General features: G+C 60.6%; 6 protein-coding genes across 6 annotated transcripts; 2 read left to right on the plus strand and 4 right to left on the minus strand.

Moving 5' to 3' along the window:
• Positions 1-2,844: 2,844 nt before the first annotated feature.
• PLICBS_002873 (uncharacterized protein) lies at positions 2,845-5,205 on the plus strand (the record flags this gene model as incomplete). Its single annotated transcript, XM_018322584.2, has 1 exon — positions 2,845-5,205. One exon carries the CDS (start codon positions 2,845-2,847, stop codon positions 5,203-5,205), a length of 2,361 nt encoding a protein of 786 aa, XP_018177814.2.
• Positions 5,206-6,177: 972 nt separating this feature from the next.
• On the minus strand, positions 6,178-7,683 carry PLICBS_002874 (UDP-galactose transporter; the record flags this gene model as incomplete). The annotated part of the gene is made up of 3 exons (XM_065600098.1): positions 6,178-6,419; positions 6,529-7,322; positions 7,421-7,683. The coding sequence occupies 3 exons, from the start codon at positions 7,681-7,683 to the stop codon at positions 6,178-6,180; spliced, it is 1,299 nt and encodes a 432-aa protein (XP_065456170.1).
• A 1,671-nt stretch (positions 7,684-9,354) lies between these two features.
• Positions 9,355-10,593, minus strand: PLICBS_002875 (RNA binding protein, heterogenous nuclear RNP-K like protein; the record flags this gene model as incomplete). Its single annotated transcript, XM_018322586.1, has 3 exons — positions 9,355-9,492; positions 9,552-10,129; positions 10,194-10,593. 3 exons carry the CDS (start codon positions 10,591-10,593, stop codon positions 9,355-9,357), a joined length of 1,116 nt encoding a protein of 371 aa, XP_018177816.1.
• Positions 10,594-13,908: 3,315 nt separating this feature from the next.
• Positions 13,909-15,690, minus strand: PLICBS_002876 (uncharacterized protein; the record flags this gene model as incomplete). The annotated part of the gene is made up of 1 exon (XM_065600099.1): positions 13,909-15,690. The coding sequence occupies one exon, from the start codon at positions 15,688-15,690 to the stop codon at positions 13,909-13,911; it is 1,782 nt and encodes a 593-aa protein (XP_065456171.1).
• A 647-nt stretch (positions 15,691-16,337) lies between these two features.
• On the plus strand, positions 16,338-18,768 carry PLICBS_002877 (uncharacterized protein; the record flags this gene model as incomplete). Its single annotated transcript, XM_018322588.1, has 5 exons — positions 16,338-16,449; positions 16,542-16,690; positions 16,753-17,279; positions 17,343-17,485; positions 17,534-18,768. The coding sequence occupies 5 exons, from the start codon at positions 16,338-16,340 to the stop codon at positions 18,766-18,768; spliced, it is 2,166 nt and encodes a 721-aa protein (XP_018177818.1).
• A 176-nt stretch (positions 18,769-18,944) lies between these two features.
• PLICBS_002878 (uncharacterized protein) lies at positions 18,945-21,008 on the minus strand (the record flags this gene model as incomplete). Its single annotated transcript, XM_018322589.2, has 5 exons — positions 18,945-19,315; positions 19,373-20,013; positions 20,157-20,492; positions 20,578-20,678; positions 20,763-21,008. The coding sequence occupies 5 exons, from the start codon at positions 21,006-21,008 to the stop codon at positions 18,945-18,947; spliced, it is 1,695 nt and encodes a 564-aa protein (XP_018177819.2).
• Positions 21,009-21,733: the final 725 nt, after the last annotated feature.

Raw genomic sequence — 21,733 nt, forward strand, 5'->3', positions numbered from 1 at the left:
GGCGCCTCTGCTTCAGGCGCAGGCGCCGTCCGAGCCAACCTCAAGAGCTCCTCGTCGCACAAAGCATGTGCGTGCGAATGTGTGAGCGCGTGGCGCGTGTGCGCTTGCCGGGCCTCTTATGTGCGGCAGCGGTCGCGACTGCTGCTCGCGTGCGGCCAGCCAGTGGAAGGAGGCGGCTGACGGAGATGCGATGCAGTGCACCGCCATTCGGAAGGCGTGACGCAGCGGCAGGTGCAGGAGGTGCAGCAGCAACAGCAGCACCACGGGCAACCACGTATGTATCAACAGACGACCTTGCAAGTGATGGCAGTGAGCAACCGCACCAGGGAAACTGCAAGAGTTGCTGATTGCTCCGTTTGTACAATGCTTCGTGGTCAACAAGCTCTACTGCGGGAGTCCATCATCAGCATCGGCAGCACGTCAGCAACACCATCGTGCAGCAATCGTCTTGTTTTGGCACCGCACACCCCCTTCCCGCCTGGACTCCTCCACTCTTGCCATCCCAGCGAGTGAGCGAGCGAGCCCAGCCCGGTCCCACCTGCCCGCAGACCCGCAGGCCCCTGCACGAAAGAGGAGGGCCCACGTCCCAAATTTGGCCCTGAGCGCCGTGATTGGCCGAGCCTTGCCGCCAGGCGTGTTGCGGGCGGCTATATTTAGGTCTCGCCGGGTTTGCGTCCCCTGCCTTGCTCCTGCCTTGCTCCTCCTGTCTGCTCCTGCCCTGAGCCTGTCCACGTCCGTGTGTGTCTTGTCTGTGTGTCTGTCTCGCACCTGGCGCCTTCTGGGAGGGAAAGCGGAGCCCCCCCTTCGATCCGTCCGTCCACTGGGCGTCGCATGTTTTTTTTGCCGCTCGTCGACTCGAGGCGTCGCAGGCTCTGCACAGGGGTTGGTTCGTGTGTGGCTTGCACTCGCTGCCGCGTGCAGCAGAGCTGTCTTTCACCACCGTTCGCTGAGGGGCTTCCACATTTGGGTCGTAGACGGCCCAAGCCCCCCGGCGACACCGGCCCACGGGGCCGCGAGAATTTGCTCGCCGGATTCTGTGGTCGTTCCGCGGAGCGCCCGCTGTATGCACTGCGCTACTCGTGCATGGCTGCCGATTGCGTGCATCGTCGACGTGGCGGACCGGCAGATGGCTTCGTAGGCTTCGTACATACATCGGTACGAAGCACACCTATCGTAGATGCTCTCACTGTGATGTGGGAGCAAACGATTCCAGGTCCATCAAACCGCCCCGGGTCCAGGGCCCCAACGGCGAACCACTCCACGGCGCAGCCCAATCAGCACCCGCCAACAGCTCCCCCGCCCCGGGCTGTCCAGGCGGCCTGGGGGGCAGGCTTCAGGGCAGTTTAACGTTCAGCCCGCTCAGCAGGAGCTGGGCAGCCTAGCGATCCTCCCTGCCTGGTCCCTGAAGCAGCCCGTCGCCCGTCCACGGCCGCCGTCTAAAACACGCCCGTTCCGGGCAGATGCTGCACGCTGGCCTGCAGTCGTCGTAGCTTCAGCGCATGCGCCAGAGGCTGAGGTGTACGCACAATTGGAAGCGTGCACTGCAGTATGTGCTCGACTGCCACAGTACGAGCAGACCTGAGCTGTCCGTTCGCCGCCTGCGCCACGCGCCGCGACCAACAGCCCACAGCGCACCTCCTCAACATCCTCCACCCTCAGGTCCCGTCCCATCGTCAGCCCGGGCTTGGGGGCTCACCGCGCCCCAAGAATCCATCCATCCGCACGCGCTACTCCGTAAAAAGGGTTCCTGTTGCGTTCCCTCGAACCCCCCCCTGACGCCGGCCAAACAGAGCACAGCTCAGCCCAGCACAACCCCGGCCCGGCCTGCTGGTCGCCTCCGTCCATCCTTGCCCACGCCCACCCACCGCCGCACACCCCCCCCAGCCGCTGCCGCCCGCCGCCCGCCACCGTCCTCCACTGTTTGTTCGACGCTTATTCCTCCCCCGTCCGCTTCGCTCATCCTCACCTTTCGTCCCTCCTCCCGTAACAGCAGCAGCAGCAGCAGCAGCAGCAGAGCCGCTCTCTCTGTTCGACGAATCGAGCCGCCGCCTCCTCCCCCGGCCGCCGCCTCCTTCCTCCCCCCTTCTACTTCTCTCCTCCTGCATTTCGTCCTTCTTTGAGAGCCTCCAGTCCAACCGCAGCCTCGACCGGGTCATGTTCTGCGTGTTGCTCGAGACAAGCGCCCTTTCGTCTCCCGCTCTGCCGTTCTTCCTTTCCCCTCCCGCGCACATGGGCTTCCGCTAAGCGCCGATTTTGTGTCTCACATCGACAACGGGTCTCATTCCTTCCTTGCCTGCCCTCCCTTCTTCCCTCTTACCTTCAAACTTCCGCACGCTCGGCACGACGACAGAGACGTGGACGACAAAGGACCGCCTTCTCGATCCTCGCTAACACGCCTTCCCGACGACGACTCCCGACACCCAATACCCGACTCTCCTCACCCACCGCTGCCGTCGTGCCCTTCCTCGTCGACCGCTCCCCGCCGTTGCCTCTTGCCTCGCGAGGAGCGGCTCTCGAGTCGCTGGCCCTTGTCCTCCTTCTCGAGCCAGCCTTGGCCTGGCCTCACCCGCGTCACGTCGATTGACAGGATCCAGCAGCGCTGTCCACTTGTCCTCGACCGACTGACTCTTTCGCAACGTCCGCTCCTTCTTGCGCAGCGTTCCTTTTCGCTTCAATCCCTCCCTACAGAGCCGTTCTATTTTTAATCCTACCCGCACCGAATCCCTCCGTCAGCCCGTGCGTAATCTCGGGACCGATACCGCCGGCGCCGTTGACCAAGAGCCCCCGTCGACTGGGGTCAAGATCAACGACGCCGCCATACCGTCATCCGGTCCTCGCGTAATCATGCCGTCCGCCGCGGCCCGGCGCATGTACGAGGATCAAATACCGTCGTTCATGTCAGTCTTTGACCTCGACGCCGAGACCATGGCCGACCGCGACACCGTGACCCTCGTCGACCCGAAAATGGTCACGGTGGAATCCAAGGCGCCTGTTCTTGCGAACCCATCCTCTCAGCCAGACTTGACCACTGGCTCGATGCCATCCGACGCCATTCACAAGCACCATGACAGCACCTCGACACAAATGTCCGAGTCCACGGACTCGTCTCCGACGACGACCCTCTCGACCACCGACTCTTCTCCCCTCTCAGACCCGTCACCGTCCTCGTCGCCCGACTCTCCCATCAACCTAATACCGCTGAACAACTATCCTTCGGCCATGTTTGGATGTCGATCCGGCCAGGCAACGATGCTCAGTATTCCGGAAGCCGGGACGCTTGAGCGGCCAATGACTTCCCCGGCGCCGCGTCGGCCCCGCAACATGAAGGGCTTGTCAATACAGCCCCCGGCTGCCGTTACGACGACGACCCCCAAGTCTTTCGCCACAGAGCCATCCTCACCGTCATTCATCAAGCCAACTATCCCTGCCATGAAACGGAAGCCGAGCCAACTCAGCCTCAAGACAGGCACTTCTGATCTGTTGGTTAAAGCGTCACTGGAGGTGCCGGCATCTCCAGGAATGCCACCAATCCTGCAGCGACGGGCTTTGAAGCACTCGACGTCATCCCCTCACATGCTTAGCGGTCTCAAGTCCTCAACGTTCGGCCCTCCGGGTGGCATGACATTTCCCAGGGTACTGGAGCGCAACCAATCCGGACTGTCCGAGGTCTTGCGTCCCATGAAGACGAGCATGAACACCGAGTTCGAAACAACCATTGCCGAGGAGGATTCGCCCGTCAAGACGCAGCTTGCCAAGCGCACCGAGTTCGAGCCGTACCACGAGAGCCTCAACAATGAGGACCAGAAATCACCAGGCTACCCGGAGGGTCCAATCGCCATATACGGCGACAATGTTTATCTGTACCTGGAGCCGACAGCCGAGGAGGCTTCACGGTTCGATGTGGTGATAAACGTGGCTCGAGAAGTCAAGAATCCCTTCGACCGACTCCCGAAACCCTACTTCAACCCAAGCTCTGCTTTGGATGGAACGCATGCACCGCCAACACCGCTGGACGAAAGCCCAGTCCCGGATACTGCCGTCACCAACGCCAGCTACGCAACTGCCTTTGAGTTCCCGCCGAGTGACGACAAGCCGATGGAGACGCCCACGACACCAAAGGCGAATCCGCTCAAGGACCCCGAGTACATTCACATTCCTTGGGACCACAACACAGACATTGCCCCAGACCTGATGCGGCTCTGCGAAACGATAGAGAATCGCACTAAGCAGGGCAAGAAAGTGCTCGTGCATTGCCAGCAGGGGGCCAGTCGCTCGGCCAGCTTGATCATAGCGTACGGGCTGTACCAAAAGCCTGAACTGACCGTCAACGACGCCTACTATGCGGCGCAGGGGAAGAGCCGATGGATCAGCCCCAACATGAAGCTCATGTACTCTCTGCAGGACTTCCACAAGGAGCTGTCCAAGAAGCGCCTGCCCCCGAATTCTGCATACCGCCCACGGACGGGTCGGAGCCCGACAAAGCACAGGTTGACGCTTTCCGCCGACGCAATTGACATGGCGCCAAAGGAGCCCCAGAGCGCGCCTCTCCCAGGAGAGGACGGCAAAGTCGGCGACACGGGCTCTGCCCAGAGCCCGACACGTCCTAGGGGCAGCTCGACGCCAGGAGTTCCGTCTGTGTCGCCTGGACCTGCGTCTGCACCCTTGACTTTCTCATGGAGGGAGCAAGTGGACGAGAAGCCGCCTCAGCTACCCAAGCCCGATACTGAAGAGACTGCCGGGCGAGCAAAGTTTGGTTGCGAAACACCAGAATCTAGCGCTCCGACGGCTGAAAGGTCGTGGACAATCCCAACCAGCATCTCGGCGGATGCTTCGCCGCGGTCGCCAGATTCGCCTCTGGCTCGACCCGAAAGCAATGCATCGAAAGATGCCACCCTCATGGAGCAGACAGTGACAATACGACCGGCCGGCCCCGATGAAGATGCCCTCATGTCCCCGCGAGCCGAAACCATGACCGAAAACCCGTTCCATGGTGGAACCCAAATGGCCGGGTTGCGCTTTGCCGAGGCGCCACCGACGCCGACTGGAGGTCTGTTCTCTCCTCGACAGTCAATATTTGCGCGGGACCCCTTCTCCTTCTTCGGAAGGATTGCATCCTTTGGCCGCCCACCTCAGGTTGCCGATCCTCGAAGCCCGCCAACCAAAGGGGAGACGCCGATAGTTCGTTCCATTGACGACGTGCTATGATGGTCTCACGACACGAACCGACATGGATCTACTATATTTAACGACGATGATCTAATTGGAAGGGGGGGCCTTATACGGATCTCGATGATACCCTCGCTTTGGAAACCAAGTCACGTGCAGCACCCAGGGGCAGGGGTCGCACGAGCGCCGGCGAGCGCAACTGTGGCGCCTCACGGGCTTGACGCACAGCATTGCAGGCGTTCTTATTTGTGTATATACCGAACCGATGGAGTCATGCGGCGCTGTGCTCCCGTCTTTTGAGACACTCGCTAATCTCTGTCGATACTGGCCGCCGTGCTGGGCGGGCAGGGGCTCGAGCTTGAGGAATGAGCATGGGGAGGCGCGCAATCTTGGGCGCATACATCTGTTATCTGTTCTACCGCATTAGCGTCATTACGGTGGTGGCGATTTGACGGTCATCAACTTCCAGTCGGTGCATCTCTGTCTTATCTACCTAGGTACGCACCGGGTAGCCACAAGAGGGGGAGCATGGTGTTGGATTGACCGAGATGGGGCACGGCAGTGGCCTTGCCGCTCGCTGGCTGCGCGAAGAAAAGTGCCGCGGCTTTAGGACAGACAGAGCATAAATACGGGAAAACGACACAGCGTATGGCGCAACTTGGGAAAATATACACAGCCAAACACTCGACTGAGTCTTGCATCGTGTTGACAGTCGTGATTCCTGTCTTTGAATGGTGCCATTGTAATCTATGCAGCCAAATGCCACTTACCTCCCACCACTTCTTAGTGAAAACCTTGGGGGATTCTTCTACTGTATCGCCTTGAACGCCGTTATCAACTCCACCCCGTCTAGTACGAACGAAAAAAGAAGCGCATGGGGCCTCCCTGCCAGCTTGTATATATCCCGACCCCCTCGATGTAGCAGCCACGCTTTCGCCCAAATGCGCAAGACTGCCCCCCCCCCCCCCCCCCCCCCCCCCCCCCCCCCCCCAGCAGGGGCGCGCATATTCTTCACGAGTCCTTCTTTGCAGCATTGGCCTTGGCTTTGGCGGCGGCGGCCTCCTTGGCAATCTTCTCCTGGCGCGCGATGCCGGCCTCGACGCCGATGCCGCCAAAGACGAGCCCGACGCCGAGCCACTGCATGTGGGTGAGGCGGTGGCCGAAGGCGACGACGGAGAGGATCATGGTGAACATCTTGCGGGTGACGGTGACGGTGACGAGCAGGACGGAGGAGAAGGTGGAGAGCGTGTAGACTGTTGTGCGTGCGTGCGGAGCGCGCATCGTTAGCAGGAGTTGCGGTGAGGAGCGCGCGGGTTTTGGGCCGTCGTGCTGCGGTTGAGGAAGGGGGACGGGGATGCTCACAGATAAAGACTTGGCCGACGGCGCCGCACGCCGCGAAGCCGAGGACGTCCTTCCACACGGAGGGATACCGCCGCATGAAGTCGAGCGCGGCGCCGAGCTCGCCCGCACTGCCCGCGACGTCCATGCCGAACCAGTCGCCCAGCCCCGTCGACACGAGGTACGGGCTCGCGAGGAGGTACAGGCCCGTGACGAGCGTGCTCATCATGTTGTTGGCGCACATCATCTGCGGACCGCTATACGGGCGGAACGTCTGAAAGATGTAGTCCTGGGTGCTATTCGTGAGACCGTCAAACAGCAGGTTGATGCCCAGCAGCAGCAACCCCCACGCGACGTTGGAGTCGTCCGACTTGGCCGCCGACGACGCCTTGTGCTTGCGGCCCGAATGCAGCGTAAAGACGGCCACGCCGGCCGTGACGGCCGCGACAACGAGGTACTTGTACAGCGGGTACCTCTTGCGGAAGAGCGTGATGTGGAGGAACATGACGGGCAGCAGCTTGCAGCTCTTGGCGAGCAGGAAGGTGATGTAGTCGATGTGCGCGAGGCTCGCGTAGCCGAACGGGCTGGCGAGGCTCGACGTGACGGCGACGAGGGCGAGCGGGCCGAGGATGCGGCGCGACGGAATGACGGGCGGGAGGGCGGCCCCGCGCGGCGTCGACAGGAGCAGGTACACGCACCCGACGGTCGCCGCGAAGACGGACTGGATCGTGTTGAGGAAGACGGGGAAGTGCCACTTCTCGCCGCTGGGGCCGTACGGCGTCGTCGTGAGCTTCTCCTGGAGGTACGCCCACGTCAAGCTGCGCGAGATAGAGCGAAAAAACGTCAGCGACACACCCTTCGCGCAACACAAAGTCTGGACGGGGAAGGGGGGAGGGGGGGGGGGGGCACTGCTCACAAAGACGCGTATATGCCCGCCACGGAGATGATCAGCTGCAGCACGCCGGCCTCGCTCCTGGTAGCGATAACGACGGCCGCCGCTGGCGTTGGCGGTGATGCCTGCGCTCGACTCGGCGCGACAGCAGCGGCGGGAGACGACTGCCCATTCGCGAGCTTCGTGCTCTCCGCGCCGTTGGCGGACATCTCCCACGACGCGGTCCGCTTGTTAAAGTACTCGGACGACGACTCGCGCCGCACGGGCGGTTGTTTTGTCCGCGCCATCTCTCTTTCTGCGCTCGTTCGGGGCTCCCGTTTCGTTCGTTATGCGGCGTAAAATGGGTGGAAGTCGGGCGGTGGAGGAAGGAGGAAAACGACAGGCGCGGGTTCAACTCAGACGAGAAGAAGATAAGCGAGTGATTTTTCACGCCATGCGATCGGATGAGAACGGGCTGTAGTGTGGCCGACTGCACCGCCCAGGTCAAGGTTGAGATGCGGGAGCAAAAGGAGGAGTGGCAGTCACTCAATGGCGGTGATCGCTGAAGAGCTAAATGACAGATTGGCTTCATTAACCCGCACTGTGACGTCTGGGCGCCACTTGGCCAGGACCCTGCGCCAGCGGCGCCTGTTCCGCGGGGCCAGCCGAACTATTTCATGCCTCACGGCCACATTCGGCATGGCGCGCCGTGCGATCCCCCTGCCCTGCCTCCACCGTGGGGACCGACCGGCGGTCCAGGGACCCGACCCTTCAATTCAACGTGTGCCTGGGTGCCTGGGTACCTCGTTGGCTGATGTTGGTGGTGATGCACGCCTGGTGCTGGTGCAGCACAGCGCCGTGGTGAAACTAAATCATTTCACGTCTACCAAGCACGAGGGCCTGCTTCCCATTGGGGCAATTCGTTATTTTTATTTTTCAAGTATGGCTAGATACACTCCTTCCTGGGTGTTCCCGTGCCCCCCAAAGTCCGCAATGTCATCAATCATGCCGTGGGGTATAGCCAGACTCCTCATCGCCAGTGTCAAGAGCGATATCCGGGGTCGAGACGGTGAGCAGTGAAGAGGTGAGGGGGATTCGAGGCCGCACACGATACGTAGTCCACAAGTCATGACTGCATCCTCCTGCGATGCCCACACCATAACCGTACACGTAGATGTTTGAGGCCTCGGAGAATAGTCGGGGGGGTGTGTGCGTGCGTGCGTGCGTGCTCCGAGTGAAGTGAGGGAGTGTGAGACGAGGTCGAGTAGAGACTGATCATGGAGCACGGTTGGCAAGGCGATGCCACGAGACGTCGGTCGTCAGCGCAGGTGCCGCTGATCCACCGCGTCCGAGCACGCGCCTTGCCTTTCCGTGGTGCCGAGGGGTCGTGCGCGCCGGCCGCCAGAGAGGGTTTCGGCGTCGTAGTGGCGAGGCATGGAGAGCCGTGTGACCAGAGCTCCGTGTTGGTAAAGCATGGGCGGGCGGTTGGTTTGAAAACGGCGGCGCGAAGGGCAAATCCGAGCCAGAGGCGTAGCGGCGCAGCAAAACACTGCAAGGCGCTGTCCACGCACACCGTCCGGCATCGGCTTCCCTTATATCGGCAAAAATTATGGCGCGAGGCGTGCCAGAAAGAGACGTGATAAGACAGAGTCGTAAAGGATGACTGTTCACCACCAGCCAAAGAACAGAGTCGAGTCGGAAAGCGATAAGAAAACGAAATAAGGGCAACAAGGTAATGAAAAGAAGGAGAAATCGAAGCAGGCCGCGGGTGGCAGTACCCGCGGCGCTAATTTTGGGCCATCGCATCGTCCTGTCCCTGTTCCTTTGGGGAGGTACGGGAGCCTTGCGGCAAGTCAGATCTGGTTCGTTTCGCAGGTCATGAGCCGGCCCAAGTCCGATCCAAGTACACCTCATTCGTAACGCGGCAGGCAACGCAACAAAACGAGCCAGTGAGCCCCAGGGTGTCGGGCTGGGCCGGACTACTCTGCCTCCGGCAGCTGGCTGCGTCGCATCTTCTCGGCCTCGAGGTTCTCGTACAGGAGGAACAGGGCCGACTCATTCGCCTTGGCCGTACCCATAATGGTGAACATGCGCTCGCCAGTTTCGTCGTGCGGTGCCTGGATCAGCGGCCATCAGCAACAGGACCAACACGGCACAATGAAGTTACTTGTCTTACCTTGGCAATCGAGATGCGAGCTCCAGAGGTTTTGCGGATCTCGCTTATCTTGCTGCCGGCACGGCCAATGATGCAGCCAACCATGTCTGCGGGAATGCTGATGTTCTGAGTCTGTATCTCCTCGCCATTCTCGTCGTGAGTGGGAGGGCCCCGAGAAGCCGCGTCCGAGTCGGAGCGGCGGTTGAAGGGCCGCACGCCGCCGTTGCTGAAGTCGGCGCCGTTGCCCGTCCGCATGACGCGAGGGCTGCCATAGTCGCGGCTGCCGGAGCCGTAGCTAGAGCTGCCACCGCCGATACTGCCACCAGTCGCACCGGGTTGGGTGCGGACGACAGGGTTGTACAGAACAGTGCCGGTGCCGCGCTGCCAGTCATCGACGAGGCATTTGCAAATCTCCCATACCGCGCGCTGGATGCCCTCGGGGGTGCCTTGAACTTCGACAATGCGTTCAGTGGACTGCGGCAGCATCTCCTTCTGCGCCACCATGCGGACGCCGGAGACGTCCTGGATGTGCTTGATCTTCAGCCCCTGTCTGCCGATGATGGTGCCCATCTGATTGTGAGAGATGAGCAGCTTGATGGCTGTTGTAAGAGAAGGACGTTAGCCAAAAAGAGCCTGGAGACGGGAACATGGGGAGGGACACACGATGAGTGCCGTTGCTTTGGACGATGCCGCCCATGCCCATGGCAGGGGCACCCTCGAGGAGAGCGCGGGCAACGATGGCGTAGGCTCTGGAGATGGCGTCGCATTCACCGGTGATGGTGAGGACGCGATCATGGACGCCCTGAACGACCTTGCTGACACCGGCTTTGACACCAGTCTCGTCACGGAGGTCAGCGACGTTCTTGCCGCCTTTTCCAATGATGACACCAGCCTCCTTGGAGGAGACGATGGCGCGGAGCGTCAGTTGGGCCTGAGCGTATTCCTCGTCCGTCTTAGGGGCGGGCTCCCCGTCAGGGCCAAGGCGCTCCTCCATCTTGAGCTGATCCATGGAATCGACGATATCGTTTCCGTTGGCGGAAAGGACTTCCTGAGAGTTGGACATCTTTGCGGTAGGAAGAGGTAGTGGTGACTTGGGGGAGCTGAGAGAAGGGGCGGTTCTTTGGAGATTGAGGAACGGCAAGCGAGACAACGTGCGAGGCGCGACGGTTATCTGGGAAGGGCAAAGTTAGCATCACAGGAGAAGCTTGCGGGAGAACCATGGCGGGCATCGTCATCGACGCCGGCCGGCCGGGCCTGCATTGCTTGCAAATCCCTTGTCGCACGTGCGTGCAGTGGCCGAGGGCGAGCAAACAGGATAGCTTGCTGGCAGTTGCAGCGGCGGGTGTCGAGCGGTGCAAGCGCAAAGAAAAGGACGGTGGGTATCGACTGACCTGCCAACTTGAGGAAGAGAGAGGGCTGCTGCGCGGCGGGAAAGGGCAGGCAGAGAAGTGCTGGACGGTGACGGGCTGTCGCGCGGTCCTACTTTTCGCGTGGCTCGATTGACAGTCGTGGCGCGGCGATGGCGGGGTCGAGTCGAGCGTTGGGTAGCAGACGTCGCGAGCGCCGTGTGCTTGAGGGGCGGAGAAGAGCGGGGGACGAGACTGGAGGGGAGAGAGTTGGCGGACGGGGAGTCGAAAGCTGACGGGGGCGGAGGAGGATGAGAAGGCGAGGGGAGACGCGGATGGGGGTGACGGTGACGGTGACGGGTGGTGGTGTCGGTGTTTGGTGGTGACGGGAGAGCGGGTGAGGGAGGTGGAAGAGAGTGGGAGAGAGAGGCGTTGGAGGAAAAGAAAGAGAGAGAGCTTTTGGGGCCAGTGGTGGAGGGCAGTGGTGTGGTGTGTCGAGGCGTGGTGTGGTTGGCGGCGGGCGGCGGAGGGGGGTCGAGGAAGGTACCGCCTTGTACATTGGTGTCAGTGGGCGCCGGTGGGTGCACCTGCCGCACGACGGGGCCTCGGGCTTCCAGCCGGCGAGGAAGGGCCTTTGGTGGGCCACTGAGGCCCCGGGACCGCGTGCTGGGCAGTCGCGACGACAGTGGAGAGCAAGACCGCAGGCATTGAAGTCGACCAAGGTACCGGCCACCAAGTACAGCAGTGTACTCTCATCCGCACCCACTGCCTGCCTTCCTCATGCTGTCTGCCACAGGGTGCCCGCCCGCGGTGGGCTGGCCGTCCGCCCTAGCTCCGGCGCAGGCAATGTGCCGCAAGGCCCCTCCACGCTGCCCCGGCACCCACCTCCCGCACCTCGACTCACATCCAGGTTCACTTCTTCAGGGCATTGTCTGGCACGGCCAGGTTTTGGCGGTAGGGGTCGGCTCTGTCCTGTCGTGGCACCCCCGCTCCGCCGGCCGCGCGCCGACTGCAGGTGCAGGCAGAGTCGAAGGCGCCCATGCCCAGGTCGACAGACGCCTGACTTGCCGTACAAGCAACAACACCGGGAAGGCAGCGCGAAGTACGGTACAGCACTAACTCGGTGGAACCGGTAGGAACGGCTGAGGGCACCTACAGCTAGGGAAAGGGCCCTGACGGCTGCGGTATGTACCTGAGGGAGGAGCGGCGGCCGTGCCCCCGCCTGCAGGGATGGATTTGATGCCCACGGCACCGTGCAGGAGCAGCCGTCAAGCGAGCACAACCTTCATCAATGGCATGGACGGGTTGGAACCTTGACAGTTTCCCATCCACCAGGCTGCAATGGACCACCATACTGCACCACACGCCTCTCATCTTCACTAGGTGCACCGCACCGCGCCGCACCGCACCTTCTGGAGCCTAAGGTGCTGACCAAAGATATGAGGGGAATTGGAATTTGGGTCTGCAATGAGGTGAGTCTGCATTTATTGCGGCCTCCATCCCGACCAGACCAGCGCAGAATATGCCTCTTGTCACTTTTGCTGTGCCGTGCCTCCCGGCTTTTGTGTGCCAAAATCCCTCCTTGTATTACTATGTAAGTACTTCGTAGCCTGCGCGGTATTTCAACATCTCCCTTCCCTGTCCCAAGCTTCAGCCGAGAGCGGGCGCGCTCCCCAACCTGTGCCGCTGATGAGGAGGAACGGACTGCCTACCTCGTACGCACTTGGAATGCGACACCGCATCACCCTGCTCGGGCTACCTCGACAATCATTATGGTTTTGCTCGACACACCCTGCCACAGGCCCGCCCCGTCTTGGGGTCGTCCACCGTCGTTTGCAAGTCACGGCAGCTTGGCGAGCGTGGCTCTCACACACTCAGCTTTGAGAGCGAACAGGGAACCCCTCTGTCGTCCCAGCAGGCCTCTCGTCTACATGAACTCGATCTATTGGGGCGATACGAAGCACTGCGCACGAACAATCATGCGGGACATGCAGAGTGTGGTAATCCGGTCACGGCGTGGTGGCGTCAAACAACAACTGCCATCCTTCATTGATTGCTGGTGGTACGAAGGACGCGGTCGATACAAGAGCAGGAACGGACCCACAGCACTCGCATGACTCCCGCAGGGAGCTCCCAGAAAGCTCCGTCGTGACGCGAGTGTTGCGACTTGTCGAGTAGACATGGTCTTGCCTGGTGTTCGCACTGCCTATAAGTATGCTCACCTAGGCCATGAGCAGCCCAGCACCACTTTAAATACAGATCACGCCTGCTCGCCCCTGGAGCGGTAAACATCTCATCCCGTACATCCACGTAACCCCCAGACGGCTGCTCATCTGGCCATCGTAGCACAAGGAGCCTGTCCAGCTTTCTTGTCATCACCCTCGTCCCGCCCAGCCGACGCGCGGCCCCGCTCGACTCCATTTCCGTTTCCAAGCTGGACGCAGGCCTCTGCAGACAGACATGCTGCCTTGGCCGGTGACTCCCGTGTTACCCGCAAATCGAGCCCGCCGCTTATCATCCTTCTTGCGTTGAGTCGGCAAGGCGGACGCAAACAGGGTCCAAAACCACCAGCTGCGCGACACATCGCGTCTGGCATTGGGCCACAAGCTGCAGCTGTTATTTGCCTCTGGATGGCGCCCGCGTCTCTCCCAATACCTGGCCCGCAGGCCGGCCGCTTCATGCTGTGAAACTCGACATATGAGGTTCCACATCGACGTGATGCAACCATGCGTTGCTTGACAGAGAACTCTTCTGGCATAGAGCTTCACGTCAGTATTTGCGCCCTCGGATTCGTCATGGTGACTTGTTGCGAGGGTTTGTCAACAAGGCAGTATCCGAGCGGTGATTCAAAAGTGGTCGTAACCTGTCGACTATGGAGTTCTGACCCCCAGGCGTTTCTTCGCAAGCCGCGTCCATGTCTTGTCGAGGGATGCTGCGTCTAAGTCTCACAGCTCACAGCACATGAGCTGCCCGCGTTACACAATGACCCCGCGGCCAAGGTGAGCTGCCGTCGCTTCTGCGCGGAGCTAACATCACCGTTGACGCAGCCGTTGCTCGTGCTCGACCCAGAAATTCTTGCAAGCCCGGTGCCCCCAGTGCTCTACCCACCATTCTCCGAAGCTGTCCTCGACGTCAAAGTCCACCTTTGTCACCCTCTCCTCTCTCTTGAGGCCACAGATGATGCAAGGCTTGGGCGCCGTCGGTACCACCTTGGCCGTCTGGACCTGCATGGTCTCGCTCAACTCGGGCACCTTCAAGCTTGCCTTGCCGCTCGAGTTTGCCGTGGCGACGGCTGACCGTAGTCGCCCGACGTGTTCGCGCCAGGCGGCGACAACATCGGCCGCCTCGCGATCCTCTCGCGCTGATTGGGTCTTGTCGATACCTGCGAGCTTCATGCCCTTGCTACCCGCGGCTGAAATTGACATGCTTTTGGCCAGGATCTTGTCTCGGTGCCACCTGTGCTTCCGACCTGCCATCACCCTCGCAGCAGTCGCACCAAGGGCAACGTATCCTTGCAGAAACTGTACAGCTCTTGGGTTCGACAAGACCTCTTGCTTTATCTTGGTGCTTTGACCGATAGGCTTGAAAAGCGAATCTCCCGAGCGGAACAGGTCGGGGAATGCCGAGAGAATGACAGACGGCGGAGGCACGTTGATCGGAGGCGGAGTCGAGTCGTTCTGAGCCACTGATGAAGGACCGGTCGCCTCGTCGGCTCCCCATTGCCAATTATCAGCAAGGTCTGAGCTGTGAACGCCGTTCCCGGCGTCGGGAGATGGCGCGGGCATGTCGTCCCATGCTGCCCATTCGTCGTCGTCCTCCTTTGACTTTGCTGCTGGTGCTTTGCTGGCTGCACGTCCAGCTGTAGGCCAGGGTGTGACGGCTGAGTCGGGCTGATCATTACTGCGGGCCCTCGCCGCTGATGAAGTCTTGACTGTGAGATCAGGGAACGGATTCCTGTCTTGAAAGGACGGAGACTTTGGTGCAGTGGTCCGAGTGGACGTTGAAGCCCCAAAGCTCAATGGTCCTGGTGATTTACTAGGGGGCTGTTTGTGGGTGGCCCCTGTCGTGTTCGATTGCGGCAAGTCGTCGAGCCCGAGAAGATCCATGGATGCAGAGATAGCAGAAGTTGGAACCGGCGGCGGTCTTGGCTGCGGCGGGGGCTGGGTACTCGTCTCAAAGTCGCCGAAGTCATCACCATCGCCGTCCTCCGCGTCGCCTTCCCCCCCTTGGAGCTCGAAGTCATCAACGTCAAAAAGTACGTTTGGATCGCTGGGGTCCGACACGGCTCGAGGCGGTCTGGGTTGAATTTGTGAGCCAGAGGTTCCCTGGCTTAAGTGAAATGACGGCCCAACATCGACCAACTTGTTTGTCATGAGGTCGATGGTGGGCACCCGTACCATTCTCGGGACTGGCGTAGCCCCTTGCGCTCTCGAGGTGGAATTCTGGGCCTCGGGGTATTCTGATGAGGCCTGTGCCGCTGTCGGGGCTGCGACCTCGAAATCCCCCCATCCGTCTTCATCCTCATCCTGACCTTGGCCACGTTCTCCATGCGCCGGTTGTGCCGGTTGGTTGGCGGAGCCCCAGATGCTGGGGCCAAATGCCTGAGACCCGGACGACGGCCATTGCTGTGTAGGGGGATGAGACGTAAACAGCGGGGGTTCACTAGCCGGCGCGGCGCCAGCGCCGGCGAAGGGGTCCTGAGGCTGGGCCTGCGAGGTTAAAGGCTGATCTTCACTGCTCGGCGAACGCTGTTGCGAGGCCGGAGGCGAAGACTGCGCGAGGCTGTTGAACTCGGCAAAGAGGTCTGCCGACATCCTTTCTTTCGCCTCTGGCAAGTACGGCCGCCGACGTGTCAGGGGAATGCGAACATGAGCGTGAGCGGCGGCGGCAGTGGTAGCGAGCGGTTCGGTGGTGAGTGGCAGCACGGGAGGTTGAGGTTGAGGTTGAGGATAGGTGAGGAGCCACAGTCCACGCAGGGGCGAGTTGCTGGAGTGAGATGGCTGCAGGCGGGCAGGCATTCACTTGGTGCAGCCCAGTGCTGGGAGCAGTTGGTGGAGGAATCATCGTCTGATAGGCGGGGCGGGGCCAAGACAGCCTCCACTGCCATGGCTCCCACTGTCGCTGGGCCTTCCCCCGGCAGGCGCAGCCCACCACCACCATGACGTGCGTCCCTTGTTCCCGCTCCGCGACTGACAGCCCGTTGCTGCTGTTCCTCCCCTACCCTACCTTACCTTGGCCCTCGCACGCCGTGACGCCGTGACGCCGTATATGCAGCCTACATCTCAACTGCACCTCATCCCTCTCCCTCAGGCGGGCAGTGGGCTCGCACCCGGCCAGCATGCGGTCCCTTGAGGAATCCCGGTGAGTCTGAGACCGAGTCTAGGCCACCCCACGAATTGGAACCGGCGAGGCCGCGCCGGAGTCGTGGACTCATGCTCACGTCCCGACTTTCTAGAGCAAGATGGCAAGCTACGGCAAGCCTCAGCGGCGACACCGCCGGCCTGCAGCGCGCTGTCAGGAACAACGGCCCGTCGAGCCCGTGTCTGTCTGGCTGTCGCTCGGTATGCTGGAAGGTTTGTGGCCGCATGCCCTGGGCGGAGACACAACGCCTGCATCGCGCCTGCTGACAATTCACTCGCACGGTCACAGATCTTATTATTATCAGGCGACGATGAAACACCCGCGGCTTGGAAAACGGTTGTCCAGGAGGGTAGGACGGACTATGCTGATCGTAGGGCGCATCTGCTGCGCTTCATTGAGCACCCCGAGGCACTGGCCGAACTCAGCATCGATCCCTTGGCTGATGATCCCGATGTGAGCCGTCATCGCCTCTCTTTACCTTGGCAGCGGCTCAGTTTGCTGATGAATGGTCGCAGTCGCCTTGGAATACTGTGCGCCAAGACGAGATAATCCGGTCAGAGATCCGTCAAGATGTCCAGCGTCTTCCCGACGACGCCGACTATCACCATGATAGGATGCAGTCCATGATTCTAGACATCCTCTTTGTCTACTGCAAAGTCAATCCAGATCGGGGTGGCTACCGTCAGGGAATGCACGAGTTGCTGGCGCCAATTGTTCACGTCGTTCAACAGGATGCCGTCAGTCGATCTGCCATCACCCCAGAGACTTCCGATGAGGAAATGCTTGACCTTCTCGACGCCGCCTTTGTGGAGCATGACGCATACACTCTGTTTTCGCGCCTCATGGAGAGCGCGCAGGCGTTCTACGAGGTCAAGGATGCACCAGATTCTGCAACGGGCGCATCGAAGAATGGTTACGTGGAGCAGCGATCTGCCATTGTCGAACGGAGCAAACACATCCACGAGGTTTGCCTGCAAAAGGTTGATCAAGAGCTTGCCAATCATCTGCAAAACATAGAAATCCTTCCTCAAATATTTCTTATGTGAGTTCTCGTTGCCTTGATCGGTCGCGGCAATCTTCCTGCGATATCTGACAGGTCATCCAGCCGATGGATTCGACTGCTCTTCAGCAGAGAGTTTCCCTTTGACCAGTTCCTCGTTTTGTGGGACACCCTGTTCGCCATAGATCCATCCCTCGACCTGATAGATCTCATCTGCTGTGCTATGCTCGTCCGAATTCGATGGCAATGTAAGAACCAGTTCCCTTCTGTGGCTTTCGGCGACTAACAAACGCCAGTATTGGAGGCCGATTATTCAGTTTGCCTTCAGCTTCTGTTAAAGTACCCCCCACCCGAACAGCCGCATGGGCCACACACGTTTGTGGACGATGCTGTGTATCTTCGCAAACACATGACAGCGGCGGGAGGAGCTGTTTTGATACAAAAATACACGGGACGAGTGCCAGATCTCTCTGAGAAATCACTGCGGCCACCGATGAGCACAGCCAATTCTCAGAGGCCGGGCTTCGCTGGCCAGAGAAGGCCCAGTTCAAGACCCTCACTGCCGTCGCCGTCCAGATTCATTCAACAACAGGGAGGGGTTGAGTCCCTGTTTCAAGGTGCCGCAAAAGGCGCCAAAGGGGTGCTGGAGCGAGGCGAGAAGCTCGGTATCAACCAGGCCGTCAGAGATGCAATGGTAGAAATTCGGCGCAACGTGCAGAGTTTTAACGAGTCACGGCAAGTCCAACGCACGCCACGGCAGGTTCTTAGCGAGCATGGCGCCGCCAAGGCCCTTGCTGCCATGGAGGGGAGGAACAAACAGCTGGCAAACCTTCTGAACGAGGCTGTGACTGATCTCAAGGCTATGTCACTGTCGGGCGTGGAGGCCAAAGACAAGAGCCAAGAGCTGCTCGAGGTCGTGGCTGCTAAGATTCAGTTCGTTCAGGTATACCTAGAAGATCCATCCATGGAGGTTCCTAGCTTCAACGCCGGGACAGCCAAGGAACCGGAAGCACAGGACGATGCTGCGCAACCAAAGACTACTGGACCTGCCCTGCAGACGTCAGAGTCCGAGATTGATGCCGAGCCAGGGAGCACCGAGTCCACGCCAGGACCACAGAAGGCTCACGATGCGACAGACTCAAACGCGGCGCAGGGCAGCACGACGCAGCTGCCGGAGGACGAAGCTTCGGAATCTTCTGTTCCAGAAGGATCTCTTGCTGCCAAGCCAGAGCCTATCAGCAAAGTAGCAGCACTTACACGACCGGCAGCTATTCCGACACGCTCGACGCTTGCTCAGTCGTCCTTTTCATGGATGTTGGAACCAGATGAGTCTGTGCCAGCTCGGGCCATCCCAGCAGCAGGCAGATCTCCGCAACTTCAGCACAAGAAAAGGTCGTCCAACAATGCCAGCCGCGAGCGCAATGCGTTCTTGTTTGGCGAAGGCAATACAGAGTCCGAAAGCAATGGTTCACGAAAGCCGGATAATATATTCGGCTTGGAGCCGCTGGAGAGGCCTCAAGGACATTCATAAACGGAAACTTGGAATTATTAGGTCACGTATACGGGCGGGCGAGCGAAGGTATATCACATGTCGGCTTCACATACAAGGCGTAAGCGATGTGCATCATTGGGCCGTGTACATTACTGGCCCACTGTCAATGATAGATGATGAAACGACTCGAGTATTCCACCACTGAAATGGATGTGTCATCTCTTGAGTGACTTCTCCCTCACCCAGAACGTCACCAAGAAGGCGACACTGGAGAAGACAAGGGTCGGAACAAAGGCCCCCAGAGTGGCAATCTGGTAGCTGCTGCGGACTTGCTCTGCAATCCGCGGGGGCAGGTCACGAATGTAGTCAATATTTTGGCGAACATGCTCTTCAATACGGCGCGCCTCGTCGCCGTTGGGCAGCCGGGCTGCCAGCTGGGTCCGCAAAACCTGCTGCAGGACCGCCGAGCTGATGGATATGCCGATGCTGGAGCCGAGCGAGCGGAACAAGTAGGAGCAGGCGACGACGACGGCCGTATCCTCTGTGGAGGCGTTGGCGAGGAGGCCTATGAGGGTTGTGGTGATGCCTGCGAGCGTTAGCGAGTCTCATACAGGACACATGAGATTGCAGGGCCTGGCCGTACCTGAGCCGCTGCCAAAGGCGCTCATCATCAGAGAGGTGACTTCGCCAACAGTCGCCTTGTACCAAAGCGCGACCGCGAGAGGCAAGATACCGAGCGCCTGCAGGCCATAGCCAGCAATCGTGATGGCATAGAACTTGCCCGTCCGCTTAATCACCCAACCGCCCCCGATGGAGGCCAACACGCCAGCGACCATGGCCGGCACGAGGAGCGAGCCACTGACGGTCGCGCTATACGACTCGACGGCCTGGAAGTACAGCGGCAGGAAGAAGAGGAGGCCGAACTGGCCGGCCATGCCGAAGAAGTTGGCAAGGTAGCAGGCGATGAGGCCCCTGTCAAAGATGATGTGGCCGGGGGCGAAGGGGTGCGTGGCGAAGCGGACCTCGATGAGGACGAAGAGGGCGAAGAGGAGGGGCGCGAGGGCGAGGGAGAGGACGGTGATGAGGTGCGACCAGCCGAGGTTGGAGCCGGAGTCGAGGCCGACGAGGAGGGCGACGACGGCGAGGACGAGGACGAGGGCGCCGAGGAAGTCGACTTTGCGGATCTTTTGGAGCCAGTGGGATTGGTCGGGACGCGGGACGTCGAGGACGAAGTAGACGGCCAGCCAGGCGATGGTGCAGAGGGGTGCTTGGGCGAGGAAGGACCTATGGAGGTCATTAGCATGAGCCTGTTGTCCAAACTGGCTGGCTAGGCGGAAGAACAGCTCCGATTCAAGCACAGGACAAACAGGATCATTCATCTGATCACCGCCGACGACGTTGCTAGTAAGGAGATGAATGAAACTCACCAGCGCCAGCCAATAGAATCCGCCAAGAAGCCACCGAGAGGCGCCCCGGTGGATGTACCAGCAGCAAAGATGATGTTCAGATAGCCCTGCCAGATGCCGCGCTCTCTCAGGGGCACAATGTCGGAGAGGAGGATGGAGACGACGGCGTTCATGCCCCCGCCGCCGATGCCGGCCACGGCGCGCGAGACGCACAGCTGGACCATGTCCCGGGCGAGGCCGCAGCCGACGCAGCCGACGGCGAAGACGGCATAGGCGAAGAGGAGGCACTCCTTGCGGCCAAAGATGTCGCTGAGCTTGCCGTACAGGGGCTGGAAGCTGGTGAGGGTGAGGAAGTACCTGGATCGGAAGAGTTCAATGTGAGCGGGGGCGGCTGAGGCTTATCACGGCGGGGAGGAGCAGGCAGGCCCGGGGGGGGGCTCACGACGTGGCGATCCAGCTGATGTTGTTGAGGGAGTTGAGCTCATTGCCAATCTTGGCGTAGGTGGCCACGGTGAGGAGCTGGTCGATGGCGACGAGGAAGAGCTATAAGTGACAATGACTCGAGTCAGCAGACTTGCGCAGAGCTATGATACGTAGGGAGCGGACGGGGAAGAGGAATGTGCCTACCCCTATCCCAACGGCGGGGAGAAAGAGGTGCATCTTCTTGGCCATGGCGGGGTTCCCGTCCCGGGGAGGATCCTTGGGCGGGCCATTGGCACCGTCGCCGGCCTCGACTTGGCCATCATTGTCGACGGCATCGCCATTGCCATTCGGCAGGTGGCCGTGCCCGAGCAGAGGCGACGTCTCCGTGGGGGTGGGGATCACGGTCGCGGGCAGGGCGTCCGGGGCGAGACGGGCGGCGGCGCCGGACATGCTGATAACAGAAGCCGGGAATCGCAGAGCCTCGTGGCTACAGTGGTGATCCGGACTGACACGTTAATTGCGTCGGACTGTGCAAGACATGGAACCTCCACCAGTTCATGAACCCCACGAAGTTATCGCCTTGGTGTCGTTACACAAAAGGCGCGGGCGGCCACGCGGGGTCGCCTGCAAGCAATTCCGCACAATCTCCGTCTGGGGCGGCCCTCCCCGGGGTGGCGGGCGGACGGGCGGGCGTTTTCCCCGCATGGCTGCGAGGCACACCCGCCGGGAGGGGCTTTTCCAGCCCGGCCCGCCTCTGCCTCTGTCCCCATTGTCCGCTGTTGCCCATTGTTTGCTGTCGGCGCCGCCATCCCACGAATACGACCGCCGATACTTGTGTGTACAGCATTGGCCTTGCTATCGGGCGTGGCTGTCTTATTACGTTGCTTGCGTGCATGAATGCCGAGCCTGCAGTTACTCCGGAATACGGACCATGGGCGGAGTCGGGGCGCGAAGGCGGTTTTCGGAGATTGCCTGGGGTTGAGATGCGGTTGCCGAGGCTCCACGGACTTTGATAGACGTCTACGCACGCCGGGCAATGCGTAGACTGCAGCAAAGTAATCAGGCATGGGCATAAAATATGCGTCAACATGCGGCGGCCCGGCAGATCAGACGTGTGACGTGATGCGCCGCCGTCCAACCCTTTACATAGTACATCAGACCGCGGTAAGGAGGAG

Source organism: Purpureocillium lilacinum, assembly GCF_023168085.1.
Source record: "Purpureocillium lilacinum CBS 284.36 DNA, scaffold_2, whole genome shotgun sequence".
Lineage (NCBI taxonomy): Eukaryota > Fungi > Ascomycota > Sordariomycetes > Hypocreales > Ophiocordycipitaceae > Purpureocillium > Purpureocillium lilacinum.